This window comes from Ixodes scapularis, unplaced genomic scaffold (genome assembly GCF_016920785.2).
Source record: "Ixodes scapularis isolate PalLabHiFi unplaced genomic scaffold, ASM1692078v2 PGA_scaffold5__190_contigs__length_132052651, whole genome shotgun sequence".
Taxonomy (NCBI): Eukaryota; Metazoa; Arthropoda; class Arachnida; order Ixodida; family Ixodidae; genus Ixodes; species Ixodes scapularis.
This window is the reverse complement of record NW_024609880.1, coordinates 59,690,381-59,714,681: the sequence shown is the minus strand read 5'-3', so window position 1 is coordinate 59,714,681 and position 24,301 is coordinate 59,690,381. Positions and strand designations below refer to the sequence as shown.

Sequence of the window (24,301 nt, the reverse complement as noted above, 5' to 3'; positions counted from 1 at the left end):
TTGGAAAAATCACGAACAACCTAAATAGAAAAACAAAATTACATTTTTAGAAAGCTTTTTGAATTGATTCCAAACTGTAGTGAAGCCTGACTTATGCAGTTTCCTATTGACTTTATCCGCACGGTCTCCCTTAGTACTCTCTTTACATCGTTCCTCTCTTTGCATATTATTTCCGTCTCCGACCAGTGCGCCGTGCAGTTGTTACATTCATGAATATGTTTTGCTATTTCCGAGTTTTGAGCATTGTTCATTACATTTCTTTTATGTTCGTTCAATCTATCATTTATGCAGGGTGACGTTTGTCCTACATACTTAAATCCACACTCTAATGGTATCTCATACACCACACCAGTCTCGCAACGTACGGACTTTTCCCGATGAGCCTTTTTGCACTTACCATTAGAGTGTGGATTTAAGTAAGTAGGACAAACCTCACGCTGCATAAATGATAGATTGAACGAACATAAAAGAAATGTAATGAACAATGCACAAAACTCGGAAATAGCAAAACATTTTCATGAATGTAACTACACGGCGTACTGGTCGGAGACGGAAATAATACACAAAGAGAGGAACGATGTAAAGAGAGTAATAAGGGAGACCGTGCGGATAAAGTCAATAGGCAACTGCATAAGTCAGGCTTCACTACAGTTTGGAAGCAATTCAAAAAGCTTTCTAAAAATGTAATTCTTTTATTTTATTTAGATTGTTTGTGATTTTTCCAAAAACCTGTAAAACTTTTTGTTTTGTGGTTATCCACGTGTTTTGGCCCAACTATCGTTTCAGTTTTTTTTTTTCGTGGAGAGGGTTTATGATTTAATAGAATGGACTGTGCATAAAATAATAGGGGAAGAGATCCTTTGTTCAAGTCGGAGGGTGGATGGATGCTGCCTTATCGTGTCGACCTGTAAATGTTGTCAATGTTCTTGCATTGTTTGACGAAACCTGTGGCGCTTGAACCGTTTAGACTTCATCCTTTTGTGTTGGTGGAGATGACCTTGAGTTTGGGACTATATAAGGAGGTGGACAAAATAAATGAAGTTAGCTGAGTTTGAGACGTCGTCCTGTCTATTTTCTGTCCCTTCTACGCTTTGATGCTTCTCCTCTGCCCCAAGTCTGAGGTTATTTCAACATGGCTAATATTCACCAGCTCGCCTGCACCCTTACGATATTTTCTAGAATTTGTATATTATTTATCGCGCTTCCAAAACAGTACCCTTCAAAGAAATCACCCACAACTTCCTAGAGTTGTAGTTGATTGTGGGTGAGCAATACATCTTAGAGTTCAATTATATTATTAATTTATTATTTCTTAGAAGTGCTTTGCAAGACCGTAGGCGAGAGGAGCGTGGTGGGCGTAGGTGAAGGGAGCGGCAGCCTGCACCACTGGGGCGGCGTGCACTGCGCGCACGGCAACTGGAGCAGCGTGAACGGCGTGCACGGCCACTGGAGCAGCCTTGACAACGACCGGGTGTGGACCCTCGACGGCGGTGGAGAAGAACGGAGCGTCGGCTGGGGCCGAGGTCTTGGTTCCTGGCTCGTTGGTCTCCACGGTGGGGTGGAAGCCGGTGGCGTCAGCCACGTACTTCACCACACGACTGACTCCGAAGGCATCGACATAGCTGTAGGAGCCGACCTTGTTGTTGAACTCGTCTCCGGTCTCCTGACGGGTCATGCGTGTGCCGAACTCGTCGACGTTGTCGAAGCCGAAACTGTATGGCTGGGGAAGGTGCTGCAATAAAAAAAAAAAAAAATATATACACTTGCATCAGCAGAGTTATGCAGAAAATAAAAGCCTGTTTACATATACGAGACAATACATTTTCTTTGCATATGACTTTATCTAAATGCGTAAAAGTTTGGCTGAAGCAAGGGTTTGCAGTTCGAACTCGTCGGCTGTTTTTCCCTTCCATAATAAAAAAACAAAGATTTGTCTTTTTTATTATGTGACCGTGCTTGACAGTTTAAAGTGAATATGCATACATTCTGAGAAATATCAATACGGTGCTTCCGATGTTACCATTTATAAGACGGTGTTGACGCCTGATTACCTAGCTATGCTTACTATGATCAAACTGAAGGTTCTCAAATGATCTACTGTCGTTCGAATGGACGTTCTATATAACCTCACATGATATCTTGTGTTCTGAGGTATTGCATAAAATCTTAGGTCTTTCAATATTGCTACAATTTCTCACTTTACTGACCTGCTCCACAACAACTCCGCAAGCCACGTAGGCGAAGAGGCAGCACACAAGGACCTGGAAGCAAACATGACGTTGTTATTCCAGTCAAAACAAAGACAAATCGGTTTTTCAAAATCTCAATATCCAAGTCAGCGACTGGCGTCAAGAGGCTTGCCTACCTTGGTGAACATGATGATTACTTTTCCTCTTGCTTGAGAGTGGAAACGATGGTGCAGTACAGGACAGCAAAGCCTTATATACCCGGTAAAAAAATAATTTAACTTTAGACACGCCCTGTAAAGCCATCCAGTCAATAGCGTAAGTGAATCGACGAAGAAAAAATAAGCAGATTGCTGCCTTGATTAAATTACAGTGTGGTGAACTCGGAAAGACGGGAGAGAAAAGGAATGCGGTTAGAAAGGGCTTTTTTTTTTTTTGTAGCTGTTCTTTTTAATCTATGATTTGAAATGCCGTTATGGAGTAGGATGCTTTTGCGCTTCAGGAGAAATGTTGAAATCAAGCTAATGCTTGCATTTTCAATATCATGTTCGTTGAAGTCTACATTGTTCAGCTGAGACAGAAAAGCCACGTTTAGAGTCGGAGAAATTCTCTACATTCAATACAATAACAATGTTTCAAGCTTACATTCATGCTAACATTCAGCACATCACAATTTTAGCTTCTGCGAAGATATTGGTATAAAAAATATAGTCCAGCTTTTATGTAGTTTTTTGTTCATTTCTTAAAGGTGCGAAGAATGCGATTACTAAGAAAGCGTAACATGCATTGCATTATGGTATTTGATTACCTAATTCAAGTTTTAAAGAATTTAAAATGAAGTCGATGGTGTACAATATCTGGTTAATAATTTCAAATACTTAACCCCATTTTTATTTAATTGAGTAATACCTTATACCCCTTACAAACGAAAACAACTACTTAACACTTATTCCTTTAGACAGTACTTAATATTTTTCGCAGATATCAAGCAAGGCATTTGCCTAATTTTTAACTAGTGAGTTGTGGCATATTGTAATGTACAGCATTCATATTTTTTAACCGTATCGCTTGAACCTCGGCCGGCCGGTTGGTGAGCGCATTATCGTGGCGTGATGCGGCAAGTCACCGAGATTAGGTGTCGGCCTTCTGCCACACGCGTGTACTCCCGCAGAGCAGGAGCCCTAAACTCGTCAAACACAAAGTTGGAGCCGAAAGTTGGCGGAGCGCGATGATTGGACGTCGGCGACAAAAACGCGAAGTCATCGTCGCGGTTGTTCAATCGGTGCGCTCCGTCAACTTCGGCCCGAACTTTGTGTTTGACGAGTTTAGGTCCCCTGCTCTTTAACGCCGGAATAAGGCGCAGGTCTCGCAGCCGGTCCAAGTTCGCGCGACATTAATAAAATCTGAAAACTGTACATGTGTTCTACTTTATTGGCATTCTTATACCCCTGCCAGACGGGCTAGTTTAGTGTCACTACAAGCGAGTGCACTTCAGCCAGTTGAAACACACTCCAAGTGTGTTGGTGGTACACGGGAAAACTTAGTGGTCACTCCGAAATGTTGGCAATGACGATGGGTAAGTAATGGGCACGCAAAATATTGCAGTGCATATGGATTTTTTATAAATAGCTTCGTCGTCTCATTAGAAACACATTACCACACATTGTTGCGCTAAGTCAGGAGCTTTAACCCAAATTTAAATCTGATTTGATAATTACGATCAGCCAGTACAAGCCAGTGATACACGTCCGCACGCCGGTACGATGTTTATCCACATCGAAAAAAGCAGACTGTGACGATCGTGAGTTCCGAGAAGGCCGGTGTTTCGTGAAGCCGGGGAGTGACATTGACGTGTTCCGAGAATGACTGCCTCGCGGGGCCGGGGTGTGGCGGAACAGGAAACAGCGCGCCTGCAACCTTGGACGGACCACCCGGGCCTTCCCGCATTCCGTGCTCGTCGGGAACAAAGGGGGAATCGAGGGAAATGAGAGATAGAGAGAAGGGGACTCGCCGGCCGTCGGTGGGATTTTCGGCAGGGGCGGCAGTTGGAGGGCGCGTCGATTGACTTTGGATGCGTGGCGAGCGCTTATGGCCTGAATGTCCAACGAGACTGAATGTCCAACGAGCCTGAATGTCCAACTGGTCACGTGACAGGCGAGACGGAATGTACAACGAGACGAAAGATCCAATCGAGACGCAATGTCCATCGAGTCTGAATGTCCAACGAGACGAAAGGTCCAATCGAGACGGAATGTCCAACGTGCCTGAATATCCAACGAGACGAAAGATCCAACCGAGACGGAATGTCCAACGAGCCTGAATGTCCAACGAGTCTGAATATCCAACGGATATAGAATAAACCTTGCAAAGAATTTAGAAGATATTTCTTTGTTTAATTGTAGGATTACTGATAGTTACGGCGGTAAAAAATGCGTTCGATGAAATGGGGAACCGGACATTTTGGTGCGGAGACATCGGTACGCGACATTTCGGTATGTGATCACTTCGGCACCGGGCTTTTCAGTACCGGGATTTTTGATGCAAGGCTATTTTGGTATGCCGCTGAGCTTGTCCCACTGACATTGCCTCTGTGAAGTCCCCAAAATGAAATTAAAATTAAGCTCGTATATACTGTAGACTTCATAAAATCCCAAAAACAATTAATTTATTGTTCGTTTTATACATCTAAATATAAAGATGATATCTATAATTTAAAAAAAAAAACGTTTAAAAGGTCACACATGCTACAAGATCAAAGACCGAACTCGTTGACCATTGACAACCTGCCACGCGTTTGATTTTAGAAGGTCGTACCTCTGGAGCGGAAACATGTGGGACCCACGAGCGTCCTCAGCCACCGTTTTTCCGTATTGTACGAGTCGCTGTATTTTTCTTATTCGTGTTCCTAGTCCCGCAAAGATGATGTCCCTCGCTTGGGAGAAAATCGCCTGATTGAATTTTTAGTATTACAATTATAATTAGGTGAATTCGGTGTAGTATATGTAATTACTCTAAATTGTAGTTTTTGTTTTCTTCTTTTTTACAGAACGAACGTGAAAGTTTTAGACATTTCTGATTGGACTTCTCGGTCCCCAGAAACAAAAATTCTTTCCTCATATCAAAATCAGTGATAGAATACAACGTTCCTTCTATTAAGCCTTTGTGCAGCTAATCTCCTCAATTGGTGAGCTTTTGTCCGGTGATTGTGCATTGACGCTTATCGCGACGATTAGTTTCGCATGCTTCGGCCACCGAAGCGGTTGTTGTCGCAGTGAACCATGTATTAAGCAACAAGTAAGTAATACTCATAATTATTAAAATACTTTTTTAGGGTTGGCTTCCGTCGTTTCCGCCTTTCCTGGTCACGTGGCATGCAGCAATCGCACCGATACGCGCCCAGGTAGCATACCAAGGCTGCGATCGGATTTCAACTGGTTCTAACTCTGTCACAGAGCCGCTGTGACAGTGCGACCGTTATTTATTCATATGCGTACATTACAAGTGCACATATGACCACGGCATCAGGAGGTCAGCCCCTCGCTCGGTCTTCCCAAATTCCATAATGCTATAGTTGCGAGTGAACACACTCACAAAGAACCCGACTTTTTATCATTTTGAATAACCCGGGTACGATTCACTATCGGACCCTGGCCAATTCTGAGAGCTGCATTTGTCATCCTCTCTTTTTTGAAAAGAAGGTCTCACTGTTGACCCCCACTGTCACCGGCAATCTACACACCCAACCCTAGTCAACTCTTTACGACAGTTCGACAAACGGGGACTTTCACCTCATTCTTCATTCTGCGAATCGGGACGGATCATCCTTCTTTCAGTTGTCCAGAGACCAATGGAATTTCGACGAAGTGACCGGATTCGTGGTGCAATACGCTTACCCTACAAGAAAAGAAAGCCACGTGGAACGATCTCTTGTTATATTCACACATGATGCAGGCTATTGGTACATCCGGGTGTGAACATTCTGCTGCACGCCGAGATGGATGCGTTCGCGTTCGCGAACCTTTATCAGCAGTCAAGCTCCCACCCACCAAGACGTCATGAACTACCTCGACAGAATGGCGAGCTTTGGAGTGCTTCCAGTAGCCAGTTAAATTACATGGGCTTCTGAAAACCACTATGCATGTCACGTGAAAAAAGAAAAAAAGTTGTGTACTGTGTGATACTAGTATTATCGCTCTACTCACTGACATACAAACATTCACTTGACGTCACTCGCTAGGTGCGCTGGCATCGGCCACCACGGTCGCCATCTTCGAGGTCTCCTTTTATCCCACGTAGGTGTCAGGTGCCGTCTGGCCCGACATTTCAGCGCGGGTTAGCAGCATTTTACAACTTTAAGGGGTCTTTTTGGCCGAAACTAGGGGTTATTTTTAGACTTTGGTGCTTTTGAAGCGCCGTAGGAATATTTTTTGTGTGTTTCAGTTCGTTTTTGACGCTATCGGACTTTTCCACCGCGGCCGCGTTGTTCCCTCGGCTCCATGCAGCGCTCCGTGTCGCGCGCCGTGCCCACGGCGGTAGCTCTTTTGCAAGAACTGAGATTTTTCTACTTTGGGGTTTTTGTAGCACGGTGTGATTACTCTTTGTTTTGTTTTGCTAGTTACCTTATTGTTTTTTCTCTAGCAGATTTTCTGCACTACGGCCGTGTAACCGTGTTACACGGCCGTAGTGCAGAACTGCACTACGGCCGTGTAACCCTGGTCCCGGGGTTCGTTTTGGGCTCTCGCCCAAAACGAACCCCGGGACCAGGGTTGGGGTACCAACCGTCACATTGGTGGCAGCGGTGGGACACCTTAGCTTTTGGGTTATCGGACGGGATCCTAAGAACTTTGAAGGGCACCCCCTTCCGGGTGGAACGTAAGTGCGGAGGCCTCTAATTTTGGCGATCATGGCGATGGACCAGGCAGGAGCCGTTTCGGGCCCTAGTATTACCCCTTTAAGCAGTATGGTGCCAGTTTTCATTGGAGACGGCAAAGGCGTAACCGTACATGACTTTGTAGATATGGTGGAGCAGGTAGCAGTGATGGGGTCATGGAAAGAGGTGCACAAGCTAGGGGTCGCCAGATGTAGGGTAGCGGGAGTAGCTTACGATTTCGTGTGGCGCGACGAACGCGCAAAAGACTCTAAGACGTTCACTGACCTAAGGGCTGCGCTTCTCAAGCGCTTTGACACTGAGCTGCCCGGTGTAAGGTTGCAGCGTTTTCTGGCTCCCCGTCAAAAAGACGACGAGGACGTGCAGACGTATGCCACGCGTCTTCAATCGTTGGGGACGGACACGTTTCGTGCTGATCGTGGCGGGGTGGCAGTTCCTGGGACGGAGGATCGAGCCGAAATCGCCAGGGAGCTGATGAAAGAGCAGCTTTGCTCGCAGTTTGTGCAGGGGTTAAAAGACCCAATTCGTCGTTTCGTGTTGTCTCGTCGGCCAGAGCGGTTTTAAAAGGCAGTCGAGGTGGCTACGCAGGAGAAGGCTAACGAGAGCCTGACTTCCAGGATTCAACCCGTGCGCGTGGTGGACAGCCCAGCGAAATCGACGAGTTGAGGGAGAGACTAGCTCGACTCGAAACACTGTTTTTGCAGAGAGAGGAACGGCCTCGCGGGGGATCCGGAAATCGAGGACGCCGCGCTCCTAGGTGCTACTCGTTTGGCGAGCCTGGTCACTTTGCTCGACAGTGTGATAGACAGACGGCACCACGCTCCATAGAGGGTAGTCGAGACACGGTTCCAAAAATTTTGTAAGCCCCCCTACCGCCCCGTTTGTAAAGAGGGACGAAGGGGACCGGAAAGAAAAAGAGGCCTGCGCGGGCTCGGTCACAGGGGAAAGGGCACAAAGGGAAACGCATGCTGACCCTCAGAGAAAAAACAATGAACGGAGATACGACACGGGTCCGTCTGAGATAATTGTTGAACGGTGTTCAGAGGAGTCGAGCCCCGTTGTTGAGTGTGAAGTGAATGGCTGCATTCTTAGAATGTTGGTGGACACGGGATCGCGGGTCACGTTGCTAAAAGAGGTAGCGTTAGGAAAAATGAAAGATAAAACGCTAAAGCCGTGCGCGGAACAAAAGAACAAAAGGTTTCACGGCAGCACCGGAGATGAGATTAAAGTAAAGGGTTGTTTCTGGCTGAAGATCAGCTTGGGGAACTGCCGCTTTGAGCATCCGTGTTTTGTAATCTGTGATGATTCAGCACTCGCTCTTGATAGAATCTTAGGACAGGACGTTCGTTCTGGGCAGGGAATAGATGTTTTGGTGACTCGGAGGGCACTAACGGTGGCGGGTCAAGAGGTCCCCATTGTGAACTGGCAATCTGCGGGGATCAAGAGCGGCGTGCTGGAGAAATTGCGCGCGGGGATCCCAGTTCGTCTGGCATCGCCGTGCACCATTCCCCCTTTGTCCGAGGTTCTCTGCTGGGCGAGGACGGCTGAAGAAATTCCTAAGGAGGAGCTGGGAGTGCTTGAGTCGGCTGACCTTCTGACTCACGGCATGGTGAATGATGGTGAATGACAGATCGAGAGTACCGATAGCCCTGCTTAACCTAAGTCGAGAAGAGCTGTTAGTCCCCAAAAACAAACCAGTGGCTTATTTTTATGGAGCCTCTGTCAGTAAGTCCGAGTAGGTCATGAGTGTGGGTGCTGCGAGTCCCCCGTCAGAGCCGACAGACGAAGAGTTGGAGATTAAGTTCAACCTCACGGAATAGCTGGGGAGTACAGAGCTCGCCTCATCGGCGTGATTCGAAAGCACCTGCCGGCATTTGCATGGGGTCCACTGGACCTGGGCCGCTGTGACGTTATTAAACACCGCATTGATACCTTGGATTCGAAACCCGTGTTTCAGCGTGCATACAGGATCCCATACTCCCAGAGGCGCGAGATGGATAATCAGGTGAAGGAGCTAGTGGAGAAGGGCATTGTGGAGCCGTCGAAGTCGCCTTGGGGGACTCCGGCGCTGCTGGTTGAAAAGTCAGATGGATCGTTTCGGCTTGTGGTGGACTATCGGAAGTTGAATGCCGTCACGCGAGTGGATCCATACCCTATTCCTGACATCCAGGAGACCCTGGCCCAGCTTGGCAGCGCTGGGTACTTCAGTGTCGTGGACTTAGCCTCTGGGTTTTGGCAGATTGAGATGGATTCCACAGACAAAGCTAAGACGGCATTTAACACTCCATCAGGCCACTACGAGTGGAACCGGATGCCAATGGGTCTCGTAAACAGTCCAGTGGTGTGGCAGAGGACTTCCGATGATATTCTCGAGGGGCTGTTGGGACAGTTCTGCCATGTTTACATGGACGATATTGTCATCTACAGTCGCGATTTCGACTCGCACTTGCGGGACATCGAGTTCGTCCTGCGAAGGTTTCAGGCGACTGGGCTGAAGTTGAGGCCCTCGAAGTGCCAGTTTTTGAGGCAGGAGGTTAAATATCTCGGACATATCGTATCCGCGGAGGGGGTTCGGCCCGACCCAGACAAAGAGGAAGCCGTACGAGATTTCCCGAGGCCGACTAAGGTGAGGGACGTGAGAGAGTCTTTGGGACTCGTTGGCTATTATCGGAGATTTATCAATAACTTTTCCAAGATCGCCAAGCCCCTGACCATGCTCACATCCAAGTCGGCTACCTTCGAGTTGGGTGATGATCAGCAGGAGGCTTTTCGGGAACTAAGAGACAAACTCCTTGCAGCACCGGTGCTTTGTTATCCAGATTTCGAGACACCCTTTGTTTTGGCGACGGGTGCTTCGCAATATGCACTTGGGGCTGTACTCTCACAGAAAAAGAATGGAGTTGAAAGACCCGTGGCCTACGCCAGTCGACAGCTGAACAGAGCCGAGCAAAACTACAGTGCGACAGAGCGGGAGTGTTTGGCACTGGTTTGGGCTGTGCGCCATTTTCGGTGCTATTTGTACGGCCGCCGCTTCCAAATAATAACTGAATGCAGGCCTCTGCGGTGGCTAATGAATGTGAGAGATCCCGGCTCTCGCCTAGCTCGGTGGAACCTGCAGTTGCAGGAATATGACTTTGAGATCGAACACAAGTCAGGAAATGGAAACACCAATGCGGACGCCCTCAGTCGATCGAGGGAGGCCTTTACGACAATAGGCGCCGTTGAGAGTTTTGTGCCGGTCATCGAGAGCGCTCGTATTAAGGAAGAGCAGAAAAAAGATCCGGGCCTCGCAAAAATTTTGAATAGGATGGCAGACGACACCGCCGACGAACGAGCCTATTTTAAGAACAGCGTAGGTGTCCTTTGTAAACGCCGACTAGGAAACAGTGAAGGTATGGCGCATGAGAGGGTTGTGATCCCACGAAATTTGGTTGACACGGTGCTGCGGGCCTATCACGATGCCCCATTCTCGAGACACTTTGGTGTCAGAAAGACGCTTGCAAAAATTAGTGCAAAGTATATTTGGACGGGAATGCGGAGGGATGTTAAAAGACACTGCGATTCCTGCGAGTCATGTCAGCTGCGGAAGACGGGACAGAGGAAGCAAGCGCCGATGGAGAGGTTCAACGAGGTCAGGGAGCCATTCGAGAGAACCGCACTTGACATAGTGGGACCTCTTCCGACTACTACAGAGGGAAACAAATATGTTCTCGTCTTTGTTGATCATTTTACGAAGTACTCGGAGGCTCTGCCCTTGAAGGACCAGAAGGCAGAAACGGTAGCTAGAGCCTTCGTGGAAAAGATAGTCCTGCGGCACGGTACTCCCCAGCAGCTTCTCACGGATCAGGGGACGAATTTTGTTTCGCGGCTGATGAAGGAGACGTGCCGAATCCTGAACATAAGAAAGCTAACAACAACTGCGTATCATCCTGAATCGAACGGTGCCGTAGAGCGACTCAACAAAACGCTAAAGGGGCTGCTGTCCCACCTCGTTAGCAGGGACTAGAGGCACTGGGATCATTGGATTCCGTACGTGTTATTTTCATATAACACTGCGGGACACGAGAGCACCAACGAGACCCCTTTTTTTGTGCCACGGCCGCGACCCACGACTACCCCACGAGATCCTCGACGCGCCGAGAGTGCCAAACTACGATAGTCTAATCGACTTCAAATCCGAGTTGGCGTTACGGCTACAGGCGGCTCACGACCTCGCTGGCGAGGCGTTGCGTTGCTCACAAGAAAGACGGAAGACCCTATATGATCGCGGATCACGAAATCCAGACTTTCGAGAGGGGGATCGCGTCTACCTGGACGTGCGCTATCCAGGGAGGGGCCTATCGCAAAAGTTGGGATCTAAATGGAGGGGCCCGTACCAGGTGGTTAAGCTCGATAGGCCGGTCACAATAAGGGTTAAAGAGCTGGCTACTGGAGCCAAGAGTACAGTGCATGTAAACCGGCTGAAGCTTGCTAATGACGACGCTCGTCCGGCCTCCTCTGGCGCCCCTTTGGCTGACAGTTTTCCCACCCCTTCCTGCACTGCCTTAGACGACAGTCTGCCTCGGTCGACGGCAGATGGCACAGACACAATTAGAGGGGAATTGGGTCAGATATACCTCCCGAAACTTGGGAGATGCTCGAACAAGCTCTGGCTCCACCGATGCTAGAGGTCCCGGGTGCTGCCTCGGGACCAGAGATCCAGACTGCACGTGTCCGTCCTCCTTCGAGCGGAGAGATCGTGGTTGAAAACTAGATCTGGGAGATGTGCTACCCTTCCGGTGGCGACCCCGTGGCTGTGCACCTTTGAGGGAGAAAGTTATTGGCTTGTTTTTTTGTGTATGCACCTGCCTGGTTTTATAAATTCTAGAGCGTTCACATTGACGTAAACTTTTAAATTGGAGGAGGGTGGAAGTGGTTAGGGTGGACTCTTGAAATAGATGCTTAGTATTGTGTTGAACGTAGTTCAAACAAAAAAAAAGTGGGGGCGAGTGTGACGATCGCGAGTTCCGAGAAGGCTGGTGTTTCGTGAAGCCGGGGTGTGACATTGACGTGTTCCGAGAATGACTGCCTCGCGGAGCCGGGGTGTGGCGGAACAAGAAACAGCGCGCCTGCAACCTTGGAGGGACCACCCGGGCTTTCCCGCATTCCGCGCTCGTCGGGAACAATGGGGGAATCGAGGGAAAGGAGAGAGAGAGAAGGGGACTCAACGGCCGTCGGTGGGGATTTTCGGCGGGGGCGGCAGTTGGAGGGCGCGTCGATTGACTTTGGATGCGTGGCGAGCGGCCAGCGGAAATAAGACAAAGAAGGAATGCCGTGCTGATTCCTGAGGCGGAAACAAGATTTTGACAAACGCGTTCCACGCAACTGCGACGACTGATCGCCAGCCAGCCCGGGACTCTACACGGGAGCCCCGGTTTGCCTGCCCCTGCGGTGTCCTGAACGCCTCGATAAGCACGTCGTCAACGCAAGAGCCCCGGTCTGCCAGTCGCCAACAAGCCCGTCGTCAACGCAAGAGCCCGGACTCTACACGGGAGCCCCGGTCTGCCTGTCGTCAACAAGCACGTCGTCAACGCAAGAGCCCCGGTCTGCCAGTCACCGACAAGCCCGTCGTCAACGCGAGAGCCCGGACTCTACACGGGAGCCCCGGTTTGCCTGTCGTCAACGAGCACGTCGTCAACAAAGCGTGAGCCCCTGTGTCACCGACCCTCCCTCCAATTTCTTACAATTAATTTTGTTGTATCTGTTCGCCGGTCTCCTCACTCGCTCTCGCCCAAAAGTAACCCCGGGACCAGGGTTGGGGTACCAACCGTCACAAGAGGTAGGGATTGAATACAGGATTCCTGGGTTCTGCAACGCAAGCATTTGCTCCGCGTGCTCCGAGCTAGTGTGCGCAAGCCTTTTTTTTTTTTCTTTTGGCTAGTGTGCGCCAGCCCACTCGGTCACTCGCCACAACGAAACATCATGAAGTGTGTGGAGGACGAGCTGGAGGGCGATATCCGCGACGTTGGACAGTGGAAGCGCGTGGTTGGGGTACTTTTCTCCGTGAAAGCCCAACGCCTTTCAGATGAAAGGCAGCTGGACCTGGATGCCGACGCACAGGAAAGAATTTCAAGTGACATCGGTCAGCAGCTGCATGCCAATGCCTTCACCATAGCCGCTCTCATGACCGACAACCTACCCGTGATCAGTCGAGAACTGTGGAGTTTCTAGAGGAACGAACGGTGGTTCCAAGAAACCTTGCCCTATATGGGCGAGTTCCATTTCAAGCAAGCCGTTTGTGTCTCTCCTGCCACCTTCAGATTCCGGCATGGTCTTGCAGGTGCCTCCTGGTCGTCGCTGCTTGTCGCGCAGGGGCCAAGGCAGGAAACTATTTTAGCCGCTTGTTTTTCTACAATGCACTACTTTCCTGCCAACAGAAAACAAGTGCGCATCTAATATTACTCCTATCAAAATAATACTAATTTTACTCAGCGTTAATTTCTTCTATTATTTTTAGTCCTTGAACAGTGATATCGAGATTACACACTCGGTCTACCGGAGCGAGCGTAGAGTGCTCCTCGAACTCACTTCATTGGAAGTGTGTTCTTCGAGCAGGGCTGGGGATTTGAGCTCAAGATCACTGGGTTCTCCAGCGCGAGCTTTCTCTCCACGTACTCCGATCTGGTGAGCGCTAGCCCAATCGGCCACCGATACCCCTTAATAAAGACAGGTTAAAAGAATTATACGTTTACAATTCTTTGTAATGCCGAATTGGAGCTTAGCTCTTGAGGAGGAGGGAGGAAGGGTACGAAGGGGAGGGCAAATACTTTACTATAGTCGGTTACAAGTCAAGAAGGTAGGAGAAGCTCCTCCCACAAGTGTGATGCGCCCGTTTCAAATCTCTCCGCGGTCGAAAGAAGAGTTCACTGGAAACGCTCCTTGTTCCGCTTCAATGGGTTCCCACTTGTCTCCGATCCCACTTTTTAAGAAAGCGACCTTTGTATTCATCGGAAAGGGAACCGAGCCCCTGAAAGCAGCCTTTGTATCCATCGGGGGGGAAGCTAATCCCCAAAAGTCGTATTTGTTTCCGTTGGTGGGGGAGAACTCTAATCTCCCTCTCGTGGCTTCCACAATGCTAAGTCAAAGTCGAAAGATAAAGCAAATATGTACAGAAAGGCAAGACCTTCCTCGCGCGTTGGCCGCGACGTCACGGAAACGGTGGGACGCTATTGGATGCGGAGGTGGCGGAGGGATATCTGATTCCCTTTGAGGGGCATTTGCCGCTACCTTCTTGACCTGTAATTGACTATAGGGGGAATACATTCCACTCCTCTCAAATACAATAGCCTCGGCGCGGACAGGTTTCCTGGCCTTGGCGAGAGCCTCTATCGTCAGGGAGGTCTCGGCTATCGATTATATTGATGTTCTACATACCAAATTTATTGTTGTGGACTTTTGAATAATGAAGGGACATTTCGTGGAATCGGAGTCGACACCGCCGCGGCCGCCACGAACATCCACGAGCACTTGCGGGTGGACCGACGCGGACCTCCACTCCGTCAGGGCTGGATTCGGCGCTGTAGGCGTTCTGTCTAATGCAAATGAGCAGAGTGGAATGTATTCCCCCTAGTGATGTATTTGGGGAGGGTATGGCAGCTGCTCCCCTTCCGTACCCCCCCATCCTCCTCTCCTGCTCCCATCCCACTTAGCGTAAAAATTTCGCTAAATTTCCCGCTAAATTAAGCCGGGAAATTTTCCCGCTGAATTGACGTGTGACGTCACATGACACGTCACCTGAAATTTTAAATGTGACGTCACGTGACGTCACATGGGTAAAATTTTCCCTCTAAATTTAGCAATAAATTTGTCCACCAAACTTATCATAAACTTTTACCGCAAAATTTAGCGGGAAAATTTTACCCTCGTGACGCCACACGTGACATTACGCGTGACGTGATTTTGGGAAACAGCCCTTAATGCAACGTGCAGTTATGCCGACGCCGCTCAACTCATAAACGGGTTCCTATGAGCTGTGCTCTAAAACAACGTTACATTAATGAACGATTTTACGCCAGTTCGATGATTCTCATCGATCACTGCAAGCCAAGATAAAGAACGAAGCATATCCAACTTTGGCGTTCCGCTTCGTTCCGTGGAAGTCTACGAGGAGGCCCTGAAACTGCCGAATTAGTTCATAATTATCCAGTTGTCTCAAATAGTTACATGCTGAAACAAAAGTAGGCTCCATCATTCTCTGCTAACCAAGATAGCCGTTGAATGATTGACTTTGTCGTCGTCTTTTTATCAATTCAAGCTGCGCTAATCTTGGTTCAGATCAGCCTAAACTTCAAGTTCACCCCACTATTTTTTTTTTTTTTTTGCAATGCCACTCTTCTAGATGTCTTCTCTTCCACGAATTTCTTTTTTTATATACAATAAAACTTACGCCACCCTTTTGGTTTCTGTGCTGTCATGTTTCAACGTTGAAACAATCCTATGATGCCACGCACTCGATCGAACGAAGTGAGTTCGTCAAACTCACTCGAAGCCCAGTGTGCTCCTCAGGAAGGAGCCGTGTGGCACACTACAAAAATGACACTAAGAGCGAAGTGCACTCGCTTCTAGTGACACTAAACTAGCCCGTCTGACAGGGGTATAAATAATTTTGAGATGATATTAAATTATCTCCCTATTTATTTTAAATGATCGGAATCACAACCGATCATAGAAGTTGTAACGGTTGATTAATAGCACGTTTGTTAAAAAATGTGTGTTGAAAATCCTCCTTTGCCCACAAGGTCAGGAAGTTGTAAAAAACCTAAAGAAAACAAAACAAAACAAAACAAAAAATTGATGGAAGTATTGTGGTCGTTTATAAGATAGATAACACGAAATGCACTGGCGATATTTGTAATCTTGTTACAAATATTTTGCGGGTGTATTTTTCTTTATGTCTTCCAGTAATTTACGTAATCGATTCCAAAATTCAACGGTAAAGGGACACGATTATTTACACTGCACATTTTGTTTGTGTTTGCCATCTTTGCAGGGCACGATAAATATTGGAAGATATACAAACAAGGACAATCGCGACATTCTAGATTCAAGTATAATATATTCATTTTATTATTTATTTATTCAGTTATTAAAGTCAACAAGCTGTCAACGAAGCACCAAGTAGATATAATAAAATACATAATATTTCGGAACAATGAAAGCCTCTTTATATCTTTTTCAGTTTTTAAAACATCATATAATTTTTCGAGATATTTGGCCGATTAAGTCCGCACCCTTAACTCCTACTCCGAAGCTCCAAGTTTCATCTTACGGGCGCAGCAACTGAACAAATCGCAGCGCACATGTTTGCGACACACCGAAACTATCGACGAGCTGCATGAGCCACTTCCGACCGCACGGCTTTGACGAACCGAACATCTCGTGGATACGGGTGACAGAAGGCGAAACATTTCTAAGCTAAATTAATTAGGCCTGAGTGGAGCGGCAGAGTGTGAAGTAACAGAGACGAAGATGTTACGAAGTTTTCAAATGTATTAATATTTCTGAGAGGCTTGACGACCCCGCGAACATCTGCGGAATGTTACTTTTACCGATCTAATGATTATGCATTGTGTTCAAATTTAAATTAAAGACAACATTTTGTTAACTCGTTCGCCGTCGAAGGAAACTGTCGAACTTGCCAGATGCCGTACGAGACGAAGCCCGTCAATGCGCTATAGACCGGCACACCACCGTCCAATAGACGCCACGTCAATTCGCTTTTAGGCAAGATGCATGAAAAACCCTGTTTCGCAACGGTAACTGATGTTTGGACTTTTAAGTTAAGTTTCTTTATTCGCTAGGCTAATCATTCTAAAAAGGGCTGCGGTTCGACAGTATCCTGATCTCAACAACATGATTCTTGTTGTTGTATGGGTACGCTACCAATCTACAGATAAATTCGTTTTCAGGCGAGATGCACGAAAACACTCTTCCGGAAGGCTAATTCCTTTCGGCTTTCTAATTAAACTGTTTTTACCCGATTAAACACTGTTCAACTGAAAATGGGCACCGGTCCTACTGTGTCATTAATTTCCGCATCTATTCTGGCAGTACAGACATCTTGTTTTCGAACGTCACGCCACGGAGCGCGAAGAAGTCGTTCGCGCTGCGAGAAAAACTCGGTGCACGAAGTGTGCGCTCCACTGTGAGTCTCCGGCGGGGCTCTTGTCCGTTTAGGGAACGGAACACCAAACTTTCGCATGACTACAATTATTTTACCGAGTTAGGAAGATTTCTGCCTGGGATAAAGTTTTTCCACAATCACATAAGTCAAACGAAGCTATGATATCCAGGGAAATAGAAAAGACATCGTTTGACATAATTGAGAAAACAACAAAAGCTAATTCATTCCATGCAAACTGTTTTTCGGGAAAAATGAGATGAAAAATTCTGCAATCTTATGCCTAAATTCACTAATATGAACTACACAGGCGTATCGATAATATAGGGAGAACATTTATTGTCACGTGGGATGCCAGTCTGAAACTGAAATAAACTATTGAAAAACTTCAAAGAAGACTTGCTCTCCGGCACTCCAATTTACTCGAGTTCAAGATTTATCTTGAGTGCTTGGTGTTTAGCCGCTTTGATTTTATAGTTTCTTTAGTTAATTTTTGTGGATATTAGTTGGGGGGGGGGGGGGGGTTCATTACAGTGCAGATGTACTGTACTATAGGTAGCGCTTTTTTATATAGCAGCTCCAGCGTCACCTGTTAAAAGTTATGAATGTTTCGATGCCAATGTTTGCGGTGTAACGAGCCTCGTTAGTTTCGTTGAGTCCGTTCAAATAGTCGGATACTGCCAGGAAGACCTAGAATCAACAATTCCAACGCGAAAAAGAGCACGGCGACTCACACGAACGCCAACATCCCATTCTGATTGTTTGTTTTTGGGCGACGGCGAGCTTTTTGCCCACACCCCCTTCGCGCACGCGCGGCGTCGGTGGCGTCCGCTAGGGGCGCTCCGGTTTGTTTGTATTTGTATATCTGAGACGGAGGCGGCTACGTTGGGCCTTCGGTTCAACAGCGAAAAGTCGGCAGTCCTTCTATTAGCCGGGTCCGAAGAGGCTAAATTAAAGTATGGTGCTGAACGGCGTGCAAGCACAGGTACAGGAGTCGTAAAAATACCTGGGAGTTGTGCTGACCAACAAGCCGGAGTGCTTGTCCGAGATTTATGCTCACCTCCGACAGGCAGGCGTGCGAGGTACGAATGCACTCCGAAAGCGTAATCATTGGAGTTGCAATCGTTTTCTGGTGACTCGCGAACTCTTGAAGGCGGTCGTGGTGCCTGGTTTCACCTTCGCCAACGTGGTGCTTTGTGTCCCTGGCCACAGTGCGGGAAGTCAAGGAACGTGGTCAACGAGAGGTCGGAAGGCAGACTCTGGGCTGTCATGGAATGGTGGCCACCGAGGCAGTCCAAGGAGATGGTTGTTGGTCGTTTTTTGATGCCAGGGAGGCGACAATAAGATAGCCTATGACAGCCGTCTCCGTCTCATGGACCGCGGCCGTTGGGCCAAGAGACTCTTCATCTACACATATCTGACGGGAGTGCAGACTGGCTGGAGGAAGCAGCTCTATCAGTCAGAGATACGGCTTCTTTTCAAACCCTCTAACTATTACATCAGATAGAAAGCGGGAACTGGAGATACGAAACAAGATAAGAGAGGTGGAGGCAGCTCTGTGGGCAGAAGCGGCAAAGTCCAAGTCCATACATGTACCATCGATATAGGTACGAAATTTCGTCAGAGTCTAGAGTATACGACCACAGCCATTGGCGGCCGGCTCCTCTTTGAGTTGGGCGCTGAAGGGCTGCGAACGCAGGTGTATCGCCGTTGCTTCGACCAGACGGTGGAATATCCAGCATGCCGAGTGTGTGGTCTGGCGGATGAGACAATTGAACCCCTTCCATTTTCGCGCACTGCTCTGCAATCAATTCAACCGGAGAAGTGTGCACAGGCATCCCGGGAGTTCGCACTGGCAGAGGCATTCGGCTTTGGGTCTGCTTCCAGCTCAGTGGCAGGCTCTGCGGGTGGGACTAACGGCAACAACAACGCCGACGCATCACCCATAACCAACGGAGGGTGGCAGAGCTGGTGGAAACCACGAAGCGAAGACTCGAGAACTGGTGGATACCAGTTCACCTACGGGGATAACCGAATCCCCACTGGCTAGGTCTCAAACTCTACGGTACCACCTGATACAAATGCTGCAGACCTTCGTCATCATCATCATCAACTAACATGAGTTGGTGTATATACCTGCACACCATCGTTCCATAGACTGCAAGTCAATTCGTTTTCAGGCGCGAGACATGGAAAAGCCTTTTCCGCAACGCTAACAATTTTTCTGTTTTTTAATCGATCTATCTTTATTTGCTGGGCCAAGCATTTCAAAAATGGCTTCGGTTCGACTGTCTCCTCATTTCGACAACTTGTCTGTCGCTGCGCCATCGATACGCTTCCAATCGAATGATAAATGAGTTTTCAGGTGAGATACACGAATGTACTTTATCCGGAACGCTAATTTCTGAAATGACTTTGAAATTAAACCGCATTTACCTGCTGGATTAAGCACTGTTCAACTGAGAACGGGCAGAAGGGGCAGCGATCCTACACTGCCTTTCGTTTGGAAAGTAATTCTGTCAGCACAGACATCCTGTTTGAGGACACGACGTCAAGGAGCGCCAACGAGTCATTCACGCTGCGAGAAAAACAGGGTGCACGAAGCGCGCTTGGGTGTCAGCCTCCGGCGGTGCTCCTGTCCGTTTAGGGAACGGAGTACCAAACTTTGGCGCTCCGGAGCACGGAATTAACGTTCCCATTCAAAGCATTGCAACACATTTTCTTGATATTCTAAGTACTCCTTGCATTCATAACCTAACATAAAAAAAAAAGAAATCAAAAGATACACGAAACCCTACCCCTCGGATTACAACGAGGTCTGCATATCCTAGGAATAAAATTGTTTTATTGAATTAGCAAAATTTCTGCGTGGGATCTATTTTTTTACAGATTCATATTAGTCAAATTAACCTATGATTTCCAGAGCAGTATAAAAAGCGTCATTTGAAAATAACTGAGAAAACATCAGAAGGTATTCCGTTCCATTTCATAACTGTTTTTGCTAAAAAAAAATAATTCTTGCAAACTGCACTTTTGCACCTGCATTCACCCACTTTATGAATATGATCCACACTCGCGAAAAGGTAATATTTACAGAACAGGTGGTTTCAGGTGCAATGCCAGTCTGGGAGTGAAATTCACTGTTAATAAACTTCAAACGACGACTGCCTTCGCGGCATTTTAATATCCTCCATTTCAACTCTGTCCTTCAGCGCGAAGTACTGAACTATCTACTTTACTGATTCTCCTAAAACATACCTAGCTAAAATATTCTAAAATTTTTCTTGTTTATTTTTATCTATAGTATTTTTTGTGTCCCACGCGATACTGGCATATTCAAAAACAGGTATCACGTTTGCTTTACAAAACAGTTCCCCCGTCACATGCGGAACGTTACGCGCTTTTCGACAAAAGAAACCCAACGATTTTAAACGGTTCGCTGCGGTATAATCTACATGCCGATTTCAATACCACGAGGATATGAGCTAAACATCTAGATACTGATATTATGTGGCTGTTTTAAAGGGATACTACAACAAAATTTCGGCGCTCATTTTTTAATCTATATGTGTTCAAAAAAGCACCATGAAAGTGAACATACCAATATCTTGTTCAAAAAGTCACGAAAGGGAATTTTAAAACGAATTAAACGATTAGCAAAGAGCACCTGGTGGATGTCGCTAACGCCTCGCTTGCAATGCCCGTCTAGCAACCTTGGCAGCTAGTGACGGAGGTTGTCTTGCCTCCGGCTACGACGATAGAAGAGGGGCAGGAGAAAATTCCCTCTTCCCGAGAATGCCTTTTGTGTGTCACAGAAGTCGCTAGTGTCCCCCTACAAGATTATAGAAGATTAACCCGTCACTCAAAATTTGTTCAAAAGCTGCCCTTTCAGTGGCTGGAACGACTAGGCCATCCTCTCGACGTCAGCCTCGCCGTAGCTTTGCTCGTCTTGAGACGACCTACGTCACGATTGCGTTGGATGTCACGTGGTCTCCGCTGGGCCTTCTCCGAGCGCTTGCCAGAGTGGGCCGTTTATAACGAAAAATACAGCCACTAGGCTCCAAATACAAACGTGCGATTGTTATTTACGGATATTGAGGATCATATTCAACCTATTTTTGAAGACGACGGGAATATTTCAAATTTCGTTGAAGTATCCCTTTAAAACAAGTGCAGTTGATTTCGTTAAAATAATTGGTGGTAGATTGTTTTCTAGAGGAAGACATGCATATGGTTTTATGTAGATTTAATTTCATTCGCCATTATATCGATATATCAATTTTAACTTGATTCTTTGTATGATGAGGTTGTCCATTTATTTATATTACTTCTCTATATAACATGCAATGATCGGCGAACGTTCTCATGAATGAAGTAACTGACTCATCAAAATCGTTCATATAAAATTAAAAGTATTGCAGATCCTAATTGTTAATCGTTAAATTTTTGAGTTGGGAAAACGATGCGTCAGCCAGCCCTCAGTGAACTGTTGGATGAGGAAACCTTATAATTGAATAGGTCCTTGTGCAATTAAGTTATTTTATAGTTTGTAATTGTGCCGTTTTATTTTATTTGTTTTGTGCTTAAGCTATATGCACTTTATCTTTATGCTGTGTTCCTGGCGAACTCTTACAGCATGGATTTTACTAAGCGGTCTGGTGGTCGCACTTAGAGCTGGTGGCAGCTGGTTAAAAAGCGCTGCAGACATAGGTCCCGCTACCAAGCGTAAAAGCCTCGTAACAGACAGCAGAGCTTCAGACCATTCATTTTCTTCACAAAGGAACCGTATATATCATCCACTTCTAACAGACGCATGGCAAGTAAGGTTTCAGGCATAAAAATACACCGGAAGTGTGGCTTTCTCCTTGACCGGAAGCCTATGATTCGCGATGTAATCGCACATAGTTACAACAGCCACATTGCGACGTTCTGCGGCGCCACGAACCAGACATTGTCTGTCTATAGCTCTACGGTTTTGGTTCTACACCGGGGTGCCATTTTTCTTCTCGTACGAACATAAGCCAGTCAGAGAACCAAAGCACCATCTCCCTAAAGTGCAATGATGCTATTTTAAACGCCCATTTTGTCCCATTGACACTGCTCGCATAAGATCAGAGTCCATACCGTCCTCGCACAATATGGGCAAATTCCTCTAATTCTATTCCCATTCCATTCATTCCACTTCTGCACCCTCCCATTCCCTTTCCATTCTGCACCCTAAGAAAAAGTGAGCACTCCCCCTAGTCATTATGCGCTTTGACGGCTGTAACGACCCCACAGGCTTACTTAACTACCCACTGGGCTTGAGCCATTGAGCGTTACCACCCCGTTGGCAGGTGACAAGCATGGGGTAGTCACGTTTTATAAACTCTTGAATTGAACATTCAAGTGCATGCAGTCGTTCAATAGTAAACGTCACTTCAAAAATCTCAAAAATTACTTGAAACTTGTTTTCTTTGTGCGTTGGTTGCCATCTATTCAAATTTGAACCGGTCGAAACAGGCGTGTGGCTCAGTTCGCCTATACTGGAAGAAAACGAACATTGCCAAAGAGTACAGGCAACCTTGGTAGACAGCTACTAAAACCCGAGGCAGAAAAAAAGTATCGCGGTTGTCCTTTCTGGGTTCCGTCGCGGGTTTTACCGGTTTTGCCATGTACTGCTAGTAAACAGCTGGCAGCTGGCGTCGTGCTCGAGGTATTTAACCAAATCTCTAGAAAAGCACAGGAAGCTACGCACAGGGGTGAGTCGACTGGAATGTTCGCCCGACGAGATAATCTTGTCGTGTTTTATTGTGCGGTTCAGTAAAGAGCGTGCTCTCAATAAATGTGCGATCGGTCAGTTCTGCGTGCAGATCAGTTGCAAATGGCCTCCTCAGCTCCGCCGAACTTGCACGCCTGTCATACCCAATTCTTTTGCTTTCAAGTGCCATGAAGTATGAAGCATTGAACACCACGACTGAGGCCGGACAGGACGAACGTACACATATATCTGGGATCATGCCCGTGTATTTCGGAATTTCTTTGTCTTGGGTTATATGATTCGCCTTCACTGGCTCATTTGGCACATTTCATCAAGCACACTCGATAAAAAATGCGTCAAACAAGTGTGTGTCATCCAAGGTGGAGTACTTTGAAGGGGACTAGGATTTCAGGCCTTTGGGCATGAGTTCCTTTTACCTATATAAAAGATTCCAAGTAAATTTCCAAAAGTAAGGCGTTGGCAAATATACACGTGCTATGTAATTAGATTTCTTTTTTTTAGAAAAAGTACTGCTATAGAGGCCAGCAGGTGCAGCGCAGAGAACGATGTTTTCGGTGTTCCTTGATGCTTGAGGCCGGTTCGGACACTTGCGTTTGAATGCGTTTAACAGTGTTGCGTCGAGAACCGAAAGCGACTCACCTCTCTCTGCTTCGTATGAAGCGTGGAATACAATTCAAGGAATCGTCTTGGCACGCGATATAAGCAGTGCAATTTTGCACTGTCCTCTTGGCGCGAGCGCGAGCACATAGAACGGATATTTGAAAGACACACGCTCGAGCAGAAACAATTGTAGCGAAAAGAAGAAAACTGAAACAACGCTTCGGGGAGGACCGGCGGACGGCCTCCCTAGAGCACTATATAGCTCCTACGGAGCAGAGTAGCGCAATCCTTTGAACCCCGTGTTTTGCCGACAACATGGCCGACAGAGCGGCTCGGCGCGAGTCACGTGGTACTCAGGGTTCCAGGAGGCGGCCCGCCCTATGGGATAATACATGGAGATCGACATAACGCGGCTGATTAAAAAACTAACGGCGAGTTCACATTTTTCAAAACTAGCCTGTCGTGAAGTTAGTAAAGCGCTAAACACTTTATCAAAGTTTTAATAATATCGGATGCGTGTGCAAATTTTTAGAAGGCAATTTCCAAGGCAATGGCGTTTGGAGCAGACGATTTTTGCTCGCAGCGGAGATGGGCTTTTCGGGTTGGCCGGAGCGGGTCACGTGAATGGTGTGACGTCGCCGTGTCGTCTGCTGCATGACGCCGCTCAGGCAATTTTTTAAAAAAAGTTACGTCCTTGTATGGCACAA

General features: G+C 47.1%; 1 protein-coding gene across 1 annotated transcript; it reads right to left on the bottom strand.

Moving 5' to 3' along the window:
* Positions 1-1,284: 1,284 nt before the first annotated feature.
* On the bottom strand, positions 1,285-2,393 carry LOC121838057 (cuticle protein 16.8-like). Its single transcript, XM_042294045.1, has 3 exons — positions 2,366-2,393; positions 2,208-2,261; positions 1,285-1,732 (listed from the first exon to the last, which is right to left on the bottom strand). The coding sequence occupies exons 1-3, from the start codon at positions 2,375-2,377 to the stop codon at positions 1,313-1,315; spliced, it is 486 nt and encodes a 161-aa protein (XP_042149979.1). The 5' UTR covers positions 2,378-2,393; the 3' UTR covers positions 1,285-1,312.
* Between the last annotated feature and the right edge of the window lie 21,908 nt (positions 2,394-24,301).